The 21,495-nt window shown below is 40.7% G+C and overlaps 2 protein-coding genes across 2 annotated transcripts; both read left to right on the plus strand.

Moving 5' to 3' along the window:
* The first annotated feature begins 1,082 nt into the window (after positions 1-1,082).
* Positions 1,083-8,138, plus strand: LOC125016598 (protein LYRIC-like). The gene is made up of 13 exons (XM_047599180.1): positions 1,083-1,703; positions 1,948-2,067; positions 2,793-2,874; positions 3,233-3,400; positions 3,762-3,812; positions 4,000-4,149; positions 4,847-4,930; positions 5,027-5,095; positions 5,191-5,336; positions 5,721-5,837; positions 6,091-6,201; positions 6,349-6,475; positions 7,135-8,138. Exons 1-13 carry the CDS (start codon positions 1,371-1,373, stop codon positions 7,197-7,199), a joined length of 1,623 nt encoding a protein of 540 aa, XP_047455136.1. The 5' UTR covers positions 1,083-1,370; the 3' UTR covers positions 7,200-8,138.
* Positions 8,139-9,620: 1,482 nt separating this feature from the next.
* On the plus strand, positions 9,621-20,856 carry LOC125015719 (lysosomal-associated transmembrane protein 4B-like). Its single transcript, XM_047597638.1, has 7 exons — positions 9,621-9,841; positions 10,677-10,788; positions 13,263-13,336; positions 13,543-13,665; positions 13,788-13,886; positions 14,597-14,692; positions 19,620-20,856. Exons 1-7 carry the CDS (start codon positions 9,731-9,733, stop codon positions 19,698-19,700), a joined length of 696 nt encoding a protein of 231 aa, XP_047453594.1. The 5' UTR covers positions 9,621-9,730; the 3' UTR covers positions 19,701-20,856.
* The last annotated feature ends 639 nt before the right edge of the window (positions 20,857-21,495 follow it).

Consider the following 21,495-nt stretch of genomic DNA (forward strand, 5'->3'; position numbering starts at 1 on the left):
ACAAAAGCAGGCACATAGCGGTTCAATTCAACGCTACGTCTCGAAAAACAGTCCTCATTTCCACTTTGACACAAAAAAGACACATATGTATTCAGAACAACAGTGGTAACGTAAAGATATTGTTTTGCTTAAATTAACTATTTTCTTTTCTCTTTTGAGTCCCATTTACACATAACTACAATTATTACATGACTACAACACAATAAACTACGATGATTTACAACCCGTGGGTTCCAGTTTACTACCACCCTGAACGCAACGCTTCTCCTCCAGTAATAAAGAGCCATATGAGGTGAACCTGCCACTAGGGATGTACGATACCACCATTTTTACTTTCAATCCGATACCAAGTAATACCAAGACTAATATCCCGATACCGATATCGATACTTGTACACGTCTACTTGTGTATATGAAAATGAGCAATTAAAGACAATCTGCGCAAATCACATTTCTTTTTAAAAAAAAAAGAAATCTTTCTCAAATAAATATGAAAATAAAAACAGTTACTGTGACTTTGACATAATGCTTTTCGGACCAGACAGAGTTATCTTCAGATTAGAATGTGACAGAACTTGAACTTTGACAACATTTTGTATTATTTCTCATTCATATGTTCTTATTAAGAAACAACATGTTGAGATGATCTAAGTGTATATATTCCTGCGATGGCCTCTGTGATGTATGAAACTGTGTAAAAATAAATAAATAAATAAAGGTAATAGTGACCTAAACAGTACCCTACACATGATAAAGAAACATACTAAGGGGAATTATGAGCATTGTGGGTTACAGGAAACAGAGGAACTTGTATTCTTGCATTGTCCAAGGTACCGACACTCCAAAGGAATCAGGTAACTTTGACCAATTTATTAAGGAAAGGTTCATGAGATGTTAATTGCAGGTCTATATTTGAGTGTTTTACAAAGAATGAGATGTATAAATAGAATTTAACTAATTTAGATTTGCAAGCTGTCCTGCTCTACACTCCGGTCCCCAAGGTGGCGCAAACGCAACCTAACAGTTGTTGGCCAACCGCCATTAAACGAGACGAGGAAGAAGAAGTAGAAGTATCGATATTTCTGGATCGATACGCACATCCCTAGAACCTGCCACGCTCGCGGTCACAGATGCATTGTGGTGGGTCAGCTAACGGCGGTGGCTTAATATCTTATAATGAAAGTTAGTTTTCCACGGGGCGTGGACAACGTTTAGCCAGCTAGCTTTGCCTGTCTGGCTCGGCCGACGAATTCATTGTATCCCACCATGTCGCAATCGTTCCGTTATTTTTAGCCAGCCCCTGAATGCTAGCGCGGCTACTAACGGTAGAGGCAAAGCGTGACTAATCGGTCTGTTTGAAAAACGACACAAATGGAGGAGCAGTGGCAGGACGCGGCCTCTCGGCAGGTCGAGCTCCTCGCCAGTCGTTTGAATGAACTGTTGTCCAAAGGCCTGGAGTTTATGCGCTCCGAGCTCGGCGTGGATTTGGGACTGAAGCCTGAGCTCATTCCGCCATGGATGATCCTCTTAGCGGCGTGCACCGGGCTGCTGCTGATGGTCGCCCTGTGGGCCTCGGTCTGCCGGGGTCTTTTCAAGAAGCGCCCTGTTGCCACCGCCGTGGACGACGGGGTTGAAGTAAAACGAGCCACCGCCAAGCCTGTCAAAGCCGAGGAGCCGAAGAAAAAGAAGAAGAAGCCGGAGAAGGCACGTAAATGAAAACCAGCCGTTAGGTGACAGTTGAATCTCATGTCAAGGCTAAAACGGTAGCTAGCTCCAGGCTAGTTTTTTTTTTTTTTTTTTTTTTTTTTTTCCCAACCAACCTGGTTATTCAAAGCCTCGAGTGTGTTTTTTAAATTATTATTATTTGTTGGCCGCTTGGTAGTAACATAGCTGAACAAAAAATGAGTGGTGACAAATCTTAATTTTATCTCAACGTGTCCTTTTCTAGAAAGCTCAGCCAAATGGGAGAGCTGTTGCCGAGCCTCAGGAAGAAGCCATCGTACCGGAGGAGATGGTGCCACATCACCAGACCCCCCCACCAGAAGCCAAGGCTGAAAAGATTGCAGAGGTAATTTTAAAAAATGTGCCCATGTCACACAAAACGAGACACGATGTTGTATCCTGAACATCGTTCTCTGTCCATTAGGATTATTTTTTTCTTGTTGCATTATTAAATTATCAATGATCTAGTTCAGATAGACATGGTTTATTACATGTCACATCATTAGTATTATTGTTTTTAATCGTTATTCATAAGTAAGGGGGGAATGAATCGCCACGTTTTCTCCCCTGGCTGGAGCAATGATGTAACACACTGTGGGTGTTTGGTTACAGTATTCAACTTTGCAAATGCAGCAAAAGCAAAGGGGTTGCCCCCTGGCTTATCAGGAGGGAGTGTGCAGCCTTTCATCTAATGCCATCTTCTCCTGAAGACGACAAAATATCTCTTAACGGTGGCCTCGCAGTCAAAAAAATGTGACCGTGCACCCGCTAGATAATAAAATTAGTGCTTAGCAAAAAAAAAAAAAATTCCACGTAACAGATTTAGGGAGTCTTGAACAGTGGATGTAGTTTCACTTATAAATAGACGGGACCTGAGCCAGCTGATGTGATTGACTGTTCACGGGTCGGTTAGCATGGGGCCACATGTCCAGTTGCTGCGCTTGTTGCAGAAATCGTGCGTTTAAGTATGTGCTGCGTGGCATTTGCTTTCCATTAAACTCATTCTTACAAACCTTGTTTTTTGGAATGAATACAAATTTAATTTCTAATCCCTGTCATGTGTTTCTTCAGGTAAAGAAGCCAAAGAAGAAGGCCAAACAGGCCGCTAAGGAGACTAAGGCGGCGTCTGCTGATGGCAAAGAACCAGAAGAAGGTGAAACATTATGAATGGTGTTTCTAGTAATAACTAGAAGGGATCGTGTTATTTGAGACGGCCTGTTTTCATACATGCGTTTCTTATTTAGTCATCATATCCACTAACTAGGCCATTGAACCTCAATGGGATTAATTAACTTTTACTAAGTTTCACATTATTTTTAATGCGGCCTTGGTTCAACACGAGACAAATCAATAATTGAGAGTAGCACCAGCCGGGGACTAAGTTCTCAGCAAAATACTAAATCTATTCTTTCATTCTCCCTAATCCATACCATATTTCCAAACTAATCCCATAATAAACCCTTGCAGTGTTTTGCAACTAATTCCACACTGCACCCACTGTTACATTTCAGGCACATGGGAAACTAAGGTCAGCAACAAGGAGAAACGTGAGCAACGCAAGAAAGACAAGAGCTCCAGCGATGGCTCAGCCAGTCCTGGAGGAGGGGACACACCTGTCAGCGCTCCTCGAGAGCAGCCCAAGGCCTCCGCTGCACCTGCTAACCAGAAGAAGAAAAAAGGTGGCGCACACACACAACTACTTATTAGAAGTTTTACAAAAAGATGGGTTGTTTTTCTTGTTTGCATTCGCCTGCAAAGGTCCAGAGAGTTTGCACTTTGTGTAAACAGCCTAATTTGGCATCTAGAGAGAGACCTTTCTATTTGTTGTGTTCTGTATGTGTTGTTGCTGCCTTTCCGTTGGTCTCTTATGACGGGACCGACTATAAATAAAAGCATTATGGGATTTGAATTGAGTCTCAAGTGAATTCCAGCTGAACTGTTGTAACTCAGGTGTTTGTGTGAAATCTCCTTTCAAAACCATTCCCTGGTGGATGGTGCGGCTGGCATTTACTGACCTTTTCTTTCTTTCTTCGTCCCCAGGAGAGTCCACAAAAGCAAAGACGGAAAAGGTGGCAGAGGCAGTTTCTCAAGGTAATCCTGAGGAAAAAAAAATGCTTCACCTCTCGACCGATTAGTAATTCAGAAAGTCCACCCACGCAATGATATCTCATCTTTGCACAGCTGAAGCAAGTCACCGGGAACTCTGGTTTTTAATGTGGTACCTGCCTGGTCTGGGTTTATTGTGGCTAAGTATCACATTTCTCTCTCTTGATATTAGTTAACAGCAGCGAGGTGGCAGAGGTGACAGCTGCTGCTGCTGCGACAACTAACGTGGCAGTGAAGATTCCTGCTCGCACTGTTGCTCCGAAGACGGTCCCCTGGACACAAAGCAGGGAGTCATCGTCACTGTGGAGGGCAGGGATGGATGGTAAAAACAAAAAAACCTAACCCTACTACTAAACTGCTCCCTCCAGTGTTATAACACTGTGTTTTGCATGTAGTTCTTTAAGGCAATGAAGCACTAGATGATGTAGATAAAATTGTATTGTAGTACTGACAGTGATTTAACAATTGGACAAGAAGTGGATCAGTTATAATGCAAACATCATACTATATGATGAAGTGGGATGAAAGAAAGGGTAGACATTTAGACTTCTTTGTTAAGGTACTGTAAGAGTCGGTTAGTCTGTGTTCCCATCCCCTCATCTTACTGACACTCAGCTATGGTAACACGACACAATGACTCACTGCCTCTGCTTTAAAGTCTGTCTAGGATGGAAATTTAAACATTAAAACACCAGAATTTGAACTGCCCTCATTCTGAAATGCTTTAGTGTAAAATGGCGGTATTATTGGGTTCATTATCGTGTTTGATAAATCAGTATTAGAATACAATAGCAACTTCACTTGTAGAATTTTCTGCCTTTGGATCTCATCACATGCATCTGCATTGGTAGAGCAACCAATCTCTTTGAAAAGACGTGCGATTGGCCCAAGTCTAGATGTTCTGAAGCCTGTAAACAAAGTGAAGAGGATGTGTAGAATCTAGTCTTTGATGACGCAGTTGTTATTTTGTTCCCTATTGAAAGCTGCTGTCAAAAGCATGTCTGTCATGTGGATTTCAGAGTCGTGGACTGTGATTGACAGGCCGATGCCTTCAACTGACATAAATCTGGTTTCTTTAGCTGGACTGGGTGTTGGCAGCGCTGGTAGGTGAACTGTGTGCAGTAAACTGATAATGTGGAAGGTGTCTTTCACTGGTGGCGTCTCTTGTGACAGTGTAATGTCTTACTGTTTTTCTGAAGAGTCGCAGCCTGTGAGTGACCTGCCGTGGCTCGGTAAACCCCGAGTGGATGACGAGTGGTCTGGACTGAGTAAGCATCGTTTATTGGTTTATTTCCACCGCATCGTTTAACTTCAATCTAACATGATGAGTGTACGTTTGCTGATGGGTTTTCATGCTTCTCAGATGGTGGTTCAGTTGACCCCAGCTCTGACTGGAACGCCCCCTCTGAAGCCTGGGGCAACTATGAAGAGCCCAACTCTCAGCCTCCTCCCACCGAGAAACAGCCCCTCGCTGAGCCGGCCAAGGTTAATCTGTTGATGGGAGCTGCAGTAAGTATGTCCAGACTTGGGAGAAAACTGGAAACTGTGGATCTGCTGCTTATAGTAGTAATTCAACACATTAACTGGATACACATAGGCTTTTTTTTAGTTTTTATGTTGCTGTTTAAGAATTTTACAACCCCTACAAATCCATGACCACAGGGATCAGTCCACTGTGTTTCTTTATGCAGGTGTAATTACTTCATTAAACTGTTAGTTTTGCTGACTGCATTTCCATCTACCACGGTGTCACTGTGTTACCACTAGATGGTGCTAAAGTAAGATCTACACATGTTAGATTTAAATGCCTAACGTTGCAAAGCTAATTTTCTTACAGTTTTAACTTGGCTCTTGCTTTCTTTGATTTAATGTGTTACCCTTGTGGGTTAACAGGAGGATGATGAGGACGAGAAGGACAAGGGAGACACTGCTACTGATGGAGCAGCTAAAACCAAGAAGAAGAAAAAGAAGAAGAAGAAGGCTGCTGAAGAGGGGGGAACCACTGGCCAGGTAACATGTGGAATCTAAAACTTATTAATGTTGAAATGCATGTTTTTTTTTTTCCTGTCATATAAATAAATTGTTATTGAAAATAAATATTGGGAAGTCCTCTTTACAGGTAATTGAGATTACAACACAGTATTGCAGTGATCCACTTGTTTTTGCAGACCGCCTTCTGTCTTTTCACATTTGAAAAATTTGACATGAAATGTAACCAGACGGCTTAATGTATCCTCTCGTCTCGTCTTTGTGTGCTGTGAAGGGCGACGAGCCAGAGAAGGAGCCGGCCCCTGCAGCCCCAGCGAAGAAACAGCCGCCACCTGTTCAGGAGAACGCTGCTGCCGTCCAGCCTGTCAAAGCAGCTGCTGCTGAGGTGAGTCGGGCTAATAGGGAAAGAAGCGGCACACGAGATAATCTGAAAGCGTTGCTCTTCATGAGCCTTGGCAAACATTTAACAGTCTACATTATTCTAATCTCGCTGTTAGGTGTGCAGCTGATTTGTTTTTTCCTTTCCCAACAGGTGAGAGCAGAGCGGCCTGTGAAGGACAACAAATCCCAGAAACCCCCTGTCACACAAGTGCCACAGAAGCCCACTGATGGAGAGCCCACTGCCAAGCAGAACAACCTTCCTACTCCACCACAACAAAGTAAGAACATTAGACTGAAGGAAGACAAATCTTGAGGAAAGTTAAAATGACTTGTCTAGTTGATAAAATGTTCATTTAATAAAACATGAAAGGTTCACCAATCATTATCTTCTTAAATAATTAATGATTGACCTCCTCTCTACTCACACATGAACGTGTGTGTCTTTCAGTGTGAAATTAGTTGATCAAATGACAGACATGCATTAGCTCCATCTTTTTAAGTATGATTTTTTTTTTTTCATGTTGCTGTAAAATATAATTTTATTTGGACGTTTGTTCAGACTATAAAATGCATTTTGATCTGTTATGTCTGGGCATTTCGGATTTCTTTGAGAGGAAATATGGGTTTATCTCTTTAAGAAACACAACTCTCTCTATTAGCTTTGCTTATCTGGAACCCCAGCATTATTATTGGTCCTTTGTTTTCTTCTATTATTATTTGCGCTCAACTGGATGTAGATTTATCAGACTTTCCTAAAGGCAGGACTCGACCCATTTCATTCACATTTTCTGACCTGAAGTTGACTTAAACATGTTTGTGTGTTATTTGATGCATCTCTCAGCAGTGAACCAAGCGGCTGTGTGGTTATCTTTTGTATATCACATGTTTTCTAGCTGCAGAGCTAATCAGAGCTAATTTCCTTTTGTCATTTCCACAGAAAACCCTGAGGAGAGCCAAGCGGCCAAACCGGCAAAGAAGAAGAAGGCGAGAAGAGAGACATGAGACAGTCCACTCTGCAGACCTTTGTATGCAAAAGACTCCATATCCTGTTTATGCAACACCTTTTGTGACAAGAACTTTGAACTAAGGTCTTCATGATGGACTTAAAACCTGTCTGGAAAATGAAACGGCTTTTTGTACACATCTCGTGTCAGTTGGTGGCTCGTTCAAAACTGAAACTTGATGCAGTGCAATCTAAAAACGATGCGGTGTTAATGATTTCTAAGTATGCATTTGATACTCTGATTCTGTCTTCTAATTCCACTGAATCAAAATAACTGATTGAAGGAGGTGTATTGTAGTAATTAGACACGTAGGAAAATACTGAACATGTTTAGAAATGTGTCTTCATGGTGGCTAACGAATGGAGTTTGCCATGTAGAGAATGGAAAAGGTTGATGTGCGTCACGTCACTCAACACTGGGCCATGATGCTGAACTGGCCTTTGCTTTGTAGTCTTTTAATTCGCTCTGATATCCGTGAGCCGCGATGGTACAGTGTGCCCCGTCTGGGTGACGTCTACTTCACGTCAACGTTTCGGGTTCAATATTTGTGACCTTAACGAGACTCGAGGCATTTGTTCAACGCAGAAAAGGGAACCAAGTCCGCTCTGTGTTTTTTTTTTTTTTTTTTTTTTTGCATTTTGCATTTTGCATTTTGAACATTTCATCCACTCTGTCCACCTGGTGTGTCCCTTGTCTCATGTTGTGCCGCAGTGTGTCAAGACAGACAGTTTAATTTGCTGTTCTTACCGTCTGTGACTGCTTCATGGCTCGGAAGCCTCTTGACCGTAGATGTACCATTGCAGTGTCATAGCCTCTTAATGATTTTCAACCTGTGGGTGATTCAAAAGTCTTCAGAATCTTTTATAAACCCTGTTTGTAATAAAAGAAAAGCTTAAGCCATATGTAAAAAGACTAAATAAAGGCCAGTTTTTCTATATACTACTTCTTCTTATTTATATTTGAACGAATGACTGCTGGAAGGATCAACGAAACACCATTAACACGTTTCCCTCTAGTGCCACAACGCTATTTAAAGACGCGGCCTGTAAATTCCAGATTAAGTATTTATATTTAGCCACCGCCTTATAACTTTCTCGAAATGTCGCGTTGCATCATCGGATTTGATCTTATCTGGTCGGTGACACACTGGTGTGTGTTTACCAGCAGCAGGACACTAAATGCGCCCTTGTCCGCTGCCTCAAGGTGGCACAAGTTACCGCGCTGTAACCGGAGGCTGGAGGATTTGCCTTCAAAATAATAGCATGGTGTCAAACTGTAGTTATGCTTTTTTTTTTTTTTTTTTTTGTCCAAATGCTTTACTTTTTTAATTTATAATGTTACCTCAGTAGCTCATTTCTTAGCCGTTGCTGGATATTTTGCTTTTTACCTGCTGAAGACTATCAATATATGCTATAACAATAAATTCATAATTATCAGAGCTATTTATTTAATCACTTTTTTTTTTTTTATCATGGGAACTCCATCTTTACATCTTCAGTAAGGCTCATAGACGGGTGGCAAATCAGAATACACGCAGGAGACAGATAGTAGATAGTTTCTTTTTTTTAAAAGCAATGTAAGCCCAGAGCAATGCAACAGATGTCTACTTACAGGATATTATGTACAAGGATTATGTGTTACATCAGATGTGCAGATAGAGGTTTGGACCACCAATTAGACAAAACAAACTTTATTTATTTAAATTTGGTAGAATTGTTGCAACGAGATAAGAGAAACTTCAGTCAGCAAAAGGGTCAAAAGCAAAATAAAAGTGAGGTACAATGCATAAATATGCAAAGTGTATAAAAGCAATACACAAACTATATAAAATGCGTAGTCCAAATAATATATAAAGAAGAATATACAAAAGTATATTTTATACATCTAAGAAGTATGTGTATATCTAAAACTAAATTATACTACAATTAGTACGCAGTGTGTATACATACTATAGTGAGATATTTGAGATATGTAGTGATAAGATGCTGTATAAAAAAAAATATGCAAAGTGTATCTAAAATATATACAAGTGTATAAAAGGAATATACGAGCTATAAAATACACATCTAAAGAATAATATACAAAAGTGTATTTTATATATCTACAAAGTGTATATGTTTAAAACATAAATTATACTACAATTAGTACACACTGTGTATATGTACTATAGTGAGAAATTCAAGATAATAGTGATAAGATACTGTATAAACAACATGCAAAGTGTATAAAAGGAATTTACAAACTATATAAAATACTAATTATATATATATGAAGTATATTTTATACATCTACAAAGTATATATGTATATAAAAATAAATTATAAGACTTCTATAGGGGTTATCAGAGCGTTATTGTGAAACCGGAAGTGCCGTGTCCAATCCTGACGCTACCTTGACGCGCGCCGCTCCGCTCCGTTAAGCTGCTCACGGTGATATAAGTAAACCATCAGGATCCTGTTCGTCACTGCTCGCCGGTCGTTGACAGGACAGCGGAGCCTCTTTTTCTGACGCCGCCGACAGCGCTGCTCAATGCTCTCAGACAAGATGATGATCTCCCCCTGGGACCGCTGGTTCTCCACAAGCTGCTGCCTGTGCTGCCATGTCCGCACAGGAACCATCATCCTGGGGGTCTGGTACATGGTGAGCGCCGCCTGTGTGTTTGTGTGTTTGTGTGCGTGTGTTTGTGTCTGTGTCACACTCTGCGTCCGTGTAGACAGCCAGAGACAACAAAGCATGTCCCCATCACTTGAGGACCCATGATAGATGCATGCAGGATTTTAGACTTGATTGACATTATTTTGTTGTTTGTTTTAAAAGGGAAAATAGTTTTCTCTCCTGTTAATTAATCAGCAGACTCTTAAGTTATTAACATGACTTAAAGGAGACTTGTGCAAATTAAAGTTATCTGTTTTTATTAAGTTCATCCTCAACCACAGTCATTTTTATATTTTATATACATATATATTTTTTAATTTTAACAGTTTTAATGTTAATGTCGACATAATTTACTGGAAGAAAACTAACATTTTAATATCTATTCTCTTAATATTCATGTGGGATAGTTATTTGCTTCCTAGCTATTATAGGATGAACACGCAGGAGAGGGTTAACCAAACCAAACACTAACATGTGGAAAAATCTCTCTCTCCGCTCCCTATGAATAAATTAGCAGCGGGGCCTCTTCAGGTAGCAGGTTTTTTGTGTCAGGGCCGCCTATTGACTGCGGAGAATTTTCCATTACCTTCACCTAATCACTGGTGGATGTGTGAGTCATCTGCATAATGAGCGCCGCTGACCAAAGACCAAAACAAAAAGACCGGTGTGGAGCTTTTAAAGCTGCTCTGTAACACGGCTAAAATACCTCTAGATGCAGGTTGTAATGTTTGTGCTCCTGGTAGAATCAAAGAGCTTATCATCGTGCCATCGTCTGTCCGTGTTGTCGCCGTTAACTGCCCATATGTTCTCTGTCCCTAAGCTCATCAATGCCGTGGTGTTACTCATCCTGCTCACAGCTCTCAGTGATCCTGAGCAGTACCACCTGACCAGCGCTGAGTTGGCTAACGACCTGGATGTCATGGATGACGCCAGTAAGTAGCCCAGAAGGCCAGTGCTGTGCGACAAATGTCTCATGAGTAGCCTCACAGAGCTGTTTAGTAGCTCAGAGACACAAAATCTATCAACCTCGATTTCTGCATTCTAGTATTTTGCTCCGATTTAAATTGACTTTAAGCAATCTGTTAGTGGCTTATATTCTACCTGAAATGTGACTCTGATGGATGACTCTTGCTTCGTGGCTTTAAAGGCTCAGCGGGGTTTGTCATCGGCCCTAATGGAATGATTTATTGTGTTATTAGAGGGACCTCACACATTTGTCTAGACGGCAGTGTATAAATCAAACACCCACAAGCCACAGACATGTAAGCGTATAATGTCCACCTGTGTGGGGCTTTTGAAAAGCCTTCTTAGCACACCAGGTGGACACTGGAACAGTCTGACTGGATGTGGAGCACAGCCCACGGCGCTGGTAGTCTATTGATTGGGAATGACTGCATTGTCCCAGTTACTGAGGATTAGGGTGTCCTGTGATACGTGGAGCTGCCAGCCGGTGCCACACCTCCAGTAGAAACACACAGGAACAAGAACAGTGTAAAAAAGAAAAAGTTTTGACTAACATTGTTATGTAATTACTTCAGATGGTTTTCTTTAGATTACATTTAATTTGCACAAACGTGCAGAATAATTTTAACTGTAGTTTTTTATTTATTCACAAATAGCCACAAATATCTTATTTTTTGTTTTTTCTAATTTGTGTATAGCGGCTGTTGTTAGTCAGTGAAATGTGTCGTCTTTTCCCTTTGATGTCTTTGCTCAAAGATGTAATTTCAAAAGGCATCAAGGCCAATGTACCTACTCTCTACAAGAGAGAACAGATTAAAAGCAATGAACAGAACTATTTGTATCTTATTTTTGTTATTTAGCTATTTCATTTATGATGACAGACACAGAAGAAACAAATTATTGAATTTATTTCTGTTTAAATTATGTAACGACATCGACATATTGTACATATAGGAAGAAACATCTCAGTTATGAGATGATTACCTTAGCTTAAGACTTCAAGCAGCAGCTACCTGGTCAGTAAACTGGAAAAATGTTAAATTCAGTAAAGGTTTCATAATAACACAACTGAACAAATCACTAAAAAGACTGTAATGTGTTAGTTGGATGTGTGTAATGCCGTGTATATGATGGTGGAATCGTAGCTACATGTGTTTGTTTTTGTGAATGAATCTAGCTAGCTAGCTGCTAGGTCATATTTTTCCATGACAAATAAACACACTTACCTACATTTGTACTGCTGACTTCAAATGAAAAATACTTTATAAGTCTGAGAAAAATGTTGATATTCCTGAAAGCCTCATTCTTTTATTATGTCTTTCAATTTTCAACACTAATTAGCTTGTTAAACTGATGCCTGAAGCCTCTGTGGCTTCTAGTTGAGGCGGGATAGTTGAAGTTAGTTTAGCTTTGATATGTAGCGTGGTTGACCCCTCGTCGCTCTGACGTCACTAGCGTAAACGTAGCATTACAGCTAGCGTTACCACTTGAACACTGAGCATTTTGTGTACGCAACTTTTCATGCCATAAGGCACAAAAAACAGATTCAGTTAGCTAGGAAATTGTAGTAAACGTCAAATTAAACATGAAATGTTAGATGTTAATGGGCAGTGTTGGCAAGCATTTTTTTTGTAAGTCGAAATTGTCAGTCTTTATAAAAAGCTACGCTAATCTCTCAAAGCTTGCTCCTTCAACCTACTCTGAATTAACTTGTCCAACACCAAATCGCAGATGGGCAAAGTTAGCGACTAGCTAATGAACAAAGTCTTTGGCAGTGAAAGTTCTAGAAATTTTCTTTTTTTTGTAGAAGCCAAAAACAGAGCTCACAGATAGTGAAGCCACAAACATGTTTTCATGTTTCATGTTTCTGGCACATGTGTACAAACTTCTTGTTTATGCTCCCCCAGGTGGCCAAAAGAGTAACTGCAGGTGTTGAAAACATTGCATCTTTTTAATTGTGTGTTGTTTGAGGATCCAGTGTTTAATTCTGTCAGCCCCTCTGCCGTTTAGCTTCACTACATCTCTACATATTACATCTCTCAAGTCTTTTTATGAGGCGTCCTGTGACTCAGAGCTGTGACATATTTCTTCTCCCAACAGAAAATACGTAAATAAGTGTATTTTTAATGGGTCGTAAGACAGAAATGTTGTTTTCATCTGAGTTTCTCTGGCAGTGACGTGTTTTTATTTTGGTGCCGCTCCATCCTGCCCTTATGTAACAGAACGATTGGTCCTGTTCTGTTACGCTGAGTTGATCTGAGTTCAGATTGACTCGGAAAGAATCACAGAGCAGAGGTTAAGTCCTTATCTGGTCGACAGAGGCAGCGTGTTTATTTTTCCTCAGATCAGTACGATGTGTACGATGCTGCAAACATTTTCAGAGATGTATTTTGCAGTTGAAAGTGCTTTAACCAAACTAACTTTTATTCGTTTGCCGCTCCAGACATGTGCATTGCCTCAGCGATCTCTCTGCTGATGATTCTCATATGTGGGATGGCAACCTATGGTGCATACAAGGTAAACCCCGCTGCTGCATCTATTTTAGAGTCTCAACAAATACAAATACCATGCTTCCTGTTTTATCATTTTAAGCGTGGCCTAATCTCCCAGCGACACAGCTGGAGCTCTGATTTATGTCCACGCCGTTGTTTAAAGAGCCCTGCTCGATTCTCCACTCTCAGGTAGATGTTCTTAAAAATAAACTCTCTGTTTCTCTGTTTCAGCTCCGTGCCGCCTGGATCATCCCATTTTTTTGCTACCAGATTTTCGACTTTGCTCTCAACACCCTGGTGGCTGTCAGCATCGTGGTTTACCCAAACACAATACAGGACTACCTGCAGCAGCTGGTGAGAAATCTCCAATGCTCTCCTCATTTTTCATTTAATTAACTTCGACTGAAATTGCTGCCATCATGAACACACAAACTCTCTGCTGTGTACTGACTTGTGGTTTTTGGACTCCTCTGCAGCCTGATAACTTCCCCTACAAAGAGGAGGTGGCCGCTCTCAGCAACGTGTGCTTGGTCTTCATCGTTCTGCTCTTCATCGGCTGCATTCTCAGCTTCAAGGTAACAGTTTTATTCACACCTTTCATGTGTCGAGGCTGTTAATATAACAGCGCTGTCCGAGTATTACAGCGGCTCCTTAATTGGGTTATTACGCAAGTTGGAGAGCTCAGCCTGGCTTTGGTTCCTGATAGAGGATGGATGGATGGATGTAGCAGATGGTGTTGTGCTTGGCCAAGGAGCTCCAGTAGCAAGCTGTCTGCAGAGAACCAGATGATTCCAGTTGACAGATAACAACAGGAACTTGTTTTTACAAGAAAGTGATACACCAACCTCAAACGGAACCTGCAAACAGAGTCTGAATTCATTGAGAATGAGAGTTTCTTTAAACGGCAATTTTTTTTTTGTGCACTGAGACGAACGTTACCATGATACCATCTGTGTCTGTGTGCCGAAAATACACTTATACCACAGCCCCTCTTAGGACGAGTTGACCTAATTATATTTTTTGAACACCTCAGTGCATACATTTGCATAGAGGTGTGGAAAACTACAAAACTGCTCGACATGAGTCCACAGCTGTTCTTCCTGCTCTCTGCACTCAGTGATGAATATCTCCACAGAGAAAAATACCTTCGTCAGTAAAACATGTCGTGTCCCATCCTTGTTTAGCACCAAACACCAAATCCTGCTGAGATTTCTGATTTGCAATTAGCCTCATTTTTTTTCTAATTAAATATTATGCTCTAATCTGTGTTATTGTCCTCTGCCAGGCGTACCTCATAGCGTGTGTGTGGAACTGCTACAGATATGTGAGCGGCCGGGGTACATCTGAAATCCTGCTCTACGTTACGACCAATGACACCACAGTAAGTTACTTCTCAGGGTCCTTTTAGACTCACTGTGTATCACCGTGATGACTTCAGAGTTTAAACTCAGGGTTTAGAGGATAAGGCTGGTGATATCCTCTATTCACTGTTCTGTTAATACTTCCCCTGCGTACATGTGACACCTCCAGCCTCAAAAGATTCATGCACCGATCAGATCAGCCACAACATTAAAACCTCTGAGAAAATATCACGGATCAACTTTTGCTGGGAACTTTTGAACCTGGCATTCATTCATGTACTTGTACTGGTATGAGATGTACCACCCACCTAAACCAGACCAGGCACCCCCCACCCCATATCAATGACAGAAATAAATTGGAATAGCAACTGGAAAGTGTGGGAAAACTTTTGAGTTTTGTCTCTTGCAATCTGCACATCCATCTTTCACAAGTGATTAATCCAATGTCGTTATTTATGATCAATATGCATTTATTAGATATGAATCATTAGTCATCAGTTCACCTGATTGGTTTCCTTTGCTCTTTGTTGTCATGCAAATACTGGAAATAGCCATCAACAAGTGTATTCGCTAGGAAACAGCTGCAGAGGCACACGAGTCAGACTCAATTCATATCGGAGTGTGAGTCTGGTGGTGTGTGTTTTAGCTAGTTTCGGATAGTCCTACAAACAATTAGAGACATTAGAGCATAATCAGTTCCCAACAGAGAAGCTCCAGACCAACTTTCCACCGCAAAAAGTTTGTGGGCAGCGAACGTCGGGCTTTCTTCCAGGCTACAGGATTACAGCAAAGTCAGAAAAAAAAGACCTTCCAACAAACTCTGAGATCATTTGAGGAGGTTGTGAATGCACTCTAAGGTACAGTCTAAAGCTTTGGCTACACAGACAATACTTATTCATCAGTTTATTGCTGGGTTTCATCTTTTTTTTTTTGTAGGATTTGTTCCCACCTGGAAGAATTTCAGTGGCGGTTCTCTGTTTATGTGTTCAGTTTGCAGGAAAGTTGCAATACAGTTACACAAAAGCCGTAGAAAAATAAGTAATTTTCTGCTTTCCGCTGTCAGACCACCTGTATGAACATTAATCACATTTTCCAATGAGCTGTTACGAACTGAGTGCAAAGCTCAACCACCGTCTGAGTTTTCTCACTTCGGCGCTATTGTGCAGTGAACAGCTGTACAAATACCCTTTTTCAACATTAACTGTAAGAGAAGGTTTTCCACTACAGATTATGTAGAGGCCAGTAAATCAAACGATTTACTAGTCAGCAGGTATAAATGAGATATATGAAAAATAAGAACGTGAGACTGTTACCATAATCACTGTCCATTAAACTATCCTTCATGTCTACAATGTCATCTGGAGATCCAACGTAGCAGGTTATCTGATTCTTGTTTTGCTTCCTTTGTTTCACATCCAAAGTCAACAAAAAGAAGAAAAAAAAAAAGTCGGGTGGAAAAATGATTGCTTTGTTCGTTCCAGACGCTCAGTCACATTTTTATCGTCTGCGTAGGTTTTCTCTGCTCGGGCCAGTCTGGCAACGCGTAAAGTCATCATGTTGAAAGGAGGAAGGAAGTAGAAAGCGAGCGGTTGTAGCTGGTAGTTTTACAGAGACACAGTACAGTAGCACGGGTGGGTGAACAGACTTGGAAGGCGAGATGGAGCTTCATACTGGCAAAGCCATTAGAACGATGGCTCAGTAGTGTAGTGTAAAGTCATCTCTGTCTGAGAGTTCGTGGTGTCTTGTTGCCTAGGCCTGGCCCTCTGACTGCTACCCCACAGCCCACACACCAATTACTGCAACTTACAGAAAAGGAGAATAAAAAATGAGGCTGTAGAAACACTAATGACCCATTCTGACTTGAGAAGAATGTGTTTTTTTTTTAGACATTTGACGCTGTCAATACTAGGCTCCATTAACACCGATATTTGACCCTGCAGTATGTTGGGTTTCACAGGTGTTATTATTAGGAACCCGGTCTGCAGCTTAACGCTCCTCCGAGTGTAACATTCCACACAATTTAAAAACAACACAGCGCTTTATACGCTGTGTGGCTCCATGTGATGCTTTGGGCTTCTAAGAATCCGAGGCGTTCGCGGGATCCTGATGTGAAAAACACCTGAGCAGCTGCTGAAGGAAAGAAACAGGAGGCCGCTCTCCTCTCCAGCTCGCTGACATCATTACTGAAAAGTGCCAGACAAACGGCAGCCTGCTTGCCCCCTTTATTTCCCAACATCAGCCTCGCCTCCGCAGGTATGCTAGTTTCAACTAGAGCCAGACCCGTTCAATTAGAGCCCCGCTCTGGCTTTTGGTTAGCAGCTCGCATGGCTGTGCATCAGTTATACAGTGGTGAGGTCAAAGGTCTGCAAATGCACTTCATATGAGCCAAACTCCTGCGCACACAGAAAAGACATTTGACACCCACACAATAAGATACTTGCTTTGGCATTAAAGGAACAATAAGTAACCCTTTAAATGCCTCGTAGCTCAACTTTAGATGGGGCGGACTACACATATATCACCTGTATTCATGAAATGGTTGACTGTATTTAAATGGAAAGAAAACCCACGTTAAATAATCTTAAATATGCACGTAAAGGTTTTCCATAAGATGCAGTACTAACCTGTACTAAAGTACTAAAGTGTAGGTAGTAAATGGTAAATAGTCTTGTATTTATGTAGAGCTTGGTACACAGTACATGACACTTCGGCATATAGCATCTTCCAGGTCACATGTGCACAAAGATGGTAGTGGTTATATTTTTGGCTAAATGCTGCTGCATTTTCATATTTGGATGAGGAATAATTGTTAGTTTGGCAGATGTAACTTCCAAGTTGTTCTAAGTTACGATTAAACTGTGACGTATTAACAACAAAGCAAATTATATAGATTTCACAATTGTAGCAGTATTTTGTTCCATATCTGTCATTTTTTTGAACAAATTGATTGAAGGTGTTTAAGTCAGTCATAGTTAACAACAGTTCTACAGGTCAATGATCCACACAGTGCTGCCTCGTCACCAGCAGAGGCTCAATGATGTTATTGATTACTTAACTCACTTGTCTCACTTGTGCCAGGCAGGATGGATGGATGGATGGAAACCTTCAGTGGATCATTGTTTCAAATGTGTGGTAAATGTGTATATGGCATCAACTGAACCATTTAGGCAGAACCAGAATGAGTCACATGCAAGAGACTCCACACAGAACCAGATTTGCTTCTTTTTTTAGTCAACTGATGAACAGAGTCATTCATTTTAGGAAAGAAAGATGTCAGACTGCCGGACTCACATGAAGCTGTGGCCCGTTGGTTAGAAGCAGCTTTGGTACAAATAAAGCTGATTTGATTTAGATTTAATTGCCTAATAATAATAATAATAATAGCTTTCAGACACACGCGTGCCCTTGGGAGTGTAAACCTCTAGGGTATTAGGGATTTGTGAAAATACGCTGCCAGATAATCATTTAGTTTCCTCGTGATGGGATCTGTCATCCGCGAAGAAAGAGGTCACAGCACTGAGCAGAGACATCCGTCAAAACCCAAACTGTGACTCCGGTGACAGCCACTAGCCAAATATAGCAGAACTTAACCTACTTTTACTTTCCCTTTTTGAGCAATGAATAATACACGATGAATGAGCAAATATGCCTGACTAGTTATTTGTGTATCAAAAGGCAAACTTGATGTACACTCAAAGCATGTACTGTGATGGACTCTATACACAAAGTGGCTTAGGATCAAAATACACCCCTGATCAATCTTCAGTGAGCACAACGGACTCCTCTGTTCAGGTCTGCTCATATTTCCCAGGGTTAAACCACAATAGCGATGGTAGTATACTGCACAGTTCAGGCAGATCAGGTTCCACAAGACCTAACTTGTCTCAGCAGCCATTTATAAAAAAAAGAGTTTTTTTCTAGTTAATTTAAAAAGCTTTGGTGATGCTCTGACATTTAATTCAGCTCCATCATTAGGTCAAAATGTCACTTTGGGCTTCGGTTTATGAATATTTCAAATTAGGTTCTACTTGTGTCAGTGGTAGAATAAATATAAGTAGTGAAACATTCACAAGAATCCCAGACAAAATGGCCCCATACATAATTATACAGGCCTATATATCGTATATACCAATCGAGAATAACATTATGACCACCTTCTTATTACTGGCAGGTGTTTGGGTCCTATGGATTGAGGGGAGGGGCCTCTGTAGATCATCCCAAAGATACTGGATCAGTTTGGGATCTAGTGAATTTGGAGGCCAAGTCAACACCTTAATGAGTTGTATCTAAAACCATTTTTGTGTCAGGCTGCATCCTGCTGGGGGTGGCTGCTACCATTAAGGAGTGTCATTACTATGGGATGGGGGTGTCTGGTCTGGTCTGGTCTGGTCTAGGTGGGTGCTACATGTCCTAGTAACATCCACATTAACGCCAGGTGCAAAAGTTTCCCAGCAGAACACTGAATTTTGCTCAAGATGCTCAATGTTATTTAATTCTCCTGTGGTTTTAATGTTCTTACACATAAAAGGAGGAGGTCGAAGTGCAGCACAAGTATTAAATACCCTGAACTGGAAGTGTCAAGCCATGGTGAACATTATAAATATATCCATGCATTGTCATTGTGAGCATGCTAGCATGCTGATGTTAGCATTCAGCTCAAAACACAAACATCTGCTGCTGCATGTGTTTTTATTATGTGAGTGTACAAAAAGTGAAGTTTACATGTATCTATGGTATTTTTCTGCCTATAAAAATATGTGTATTTTTCAATTCTTTCACTTGAAATTGTACCAAAAACTTGTGCAATATTACGTAACACTGACCAAATCTTGGTCATACATAGAAAGCAAGAGGACTTTCATTCATCATTTTGAATTGGGTCAAGGTGAAAGAGCAGCACTAACCATAAATGTATAAATATATTTTCCTTCTCTTCTTTGTCTCCAGGTGCTTCTTCCTCCATACGACGACAGCGTCAGCGTCCCCCAGAAACAAGCTCCTCCCCCCTACACCACTGCTACGGCGTGAAAACACTCCCAGCATTCCCTGCTGTTAATGAGACCCCAGCAAAATTTATGCACCACACTGCCTCTCCAGTGTACAGTATATTTATTGATATATTGTTGCTACATACACGCATTACAGTACAACCATATACTGTATACACACGTACACACACATGCACACAACAGTACCACCACCGTGACCTCTCAGCCCTTCCTGTTATTTACCGACAGACATTTTTCCTTTAGCTCTTCCTGAGTTGATTCTATGTCTCTTAGTATTAATTCCAGAAATGATGAGCATGTTTATGCGTTTGAATCTGGGTGAAATCACACATGAAAGCACTAGAAAGTTTCCTAAATGATATATATATATTTTTATTAATTGTATTTACGCCCTGTGTGTGTAGTATCTTGTGGATCCATCATGTGATAGGCTTATTTATCCTATGCACAAATGCAAAAAAAAGAAAAAACTTGCCGCTTACAGTGACAAGAGAGGAGACGTGTTGTGTGTTTGTCTCGTCTCAGCTCGTGATCAGGGTTAGATTGCCTTCATTCCTAACTTTCTCTCTGATGGATGTGCACTTTCCGGAGCCACGTGCAAAGTGTCACCTTGACTGGAAGTTTCCCAAAGAAATGCGTCTGCCTGTATTCTGACATGATCAAAGAGCAACCTAGTGTATATCGAACATATCACCTTCTTTTACCGTATTCTTCAACTGCACACACACACACACACACAAAAAAATGTCTTGTATTATAGAAATCCATTGACTTCTTGACTTGTTCCGACTATTTATGTCTTTTAAATGTAATTGTGTGTTTCTACTGATTGAAAGGAAATGATGTCGCTGGGCTGCTATTTATTTTGACAGCACGAAAAGAAAGAAGAAGAAGAAGAAGCACTGATCTGGAATCAGTTTGCTCTTTCACTACGAGTTTCTCGAGGAAACCAGGAGCTCAATAAATATGGACCCTGGTTGTGTTTTTTCAATTAAGCCGATGGGGGCTCTCTCTGGTCCGTGTAAACATTACACAAGTCCGTTCCACCAGATGCACTTATTGGCAAACCTGGACACAAAATGTCCTGCAAGCGCACAAAAAAAGTCAAACCCGAGGACTACCGCTGTATGAAAAGTAAAGATGTGACATTTATTTGTCTATTAAAAATCTAACTTCCACTGACGGAAGTTGTGTGTTTCACTTTGAAGTCTATGGTTTTCCTATTTACTATCGAAGTCTAATTTTGAATCATTGTCTTTGCTTCTTTTATTATGGAGACTTCTCAGAATAAAATGACAGATGTGCCCCTGGAAAGTATTTGGTCACAGAGGTAGGAGGTAATCGTGTTTAAACATGTCCATTGTGTGTCAGGCAGGTAACCTCAGACTGGTTGGAATCATGATGACTCTACTTTCCAGGTCTTTCCATAAACAGCTGCTCGACTCGGGATGTGGAGTTTATTCAAGCAACACTTGCAAAACCTCTTTCAATGAGCCATTTCATATTTCATATTTGTTGTCTGGCTTCTTTTGCAGAGTTTCTCATTGGCTATGAAATAATAGTTTAGGACAAGTAGGACCTAGGACATAAAAACTGAGCATCATCTTTCAACAGTTTAGTAGTAGTTTTTAGTTTTTGAAAACAAAAACACTGTCCTTATATGTGGGCACTGGTATTATTCCATAATTTATATTAAAGTCACCAATGTGTGACAAAATATAAAACTTTATTTTAATACTTGTAGAAGACAGAATTGCAAACAATGAAGCCCCAACGTCCTCAATCGAGTACTTGCTAATTAGCGAGGTTGTAGC

Source organism: Mugil cephalus, chromosome 11, assembly GCF_022458985.1.
Source record: "Mugil cephalus isolate CIBA_MC_2020 chromosome 11, CIBA_Mcephalus_1.1, whole genome shotgun sequence".
Taxonomy (NCBI): Eukaryota; Metazoa; Chordata; class Actinopteri; order Mugiliformes; family Mugilidae; genus Mugil; species Mugil cephalus.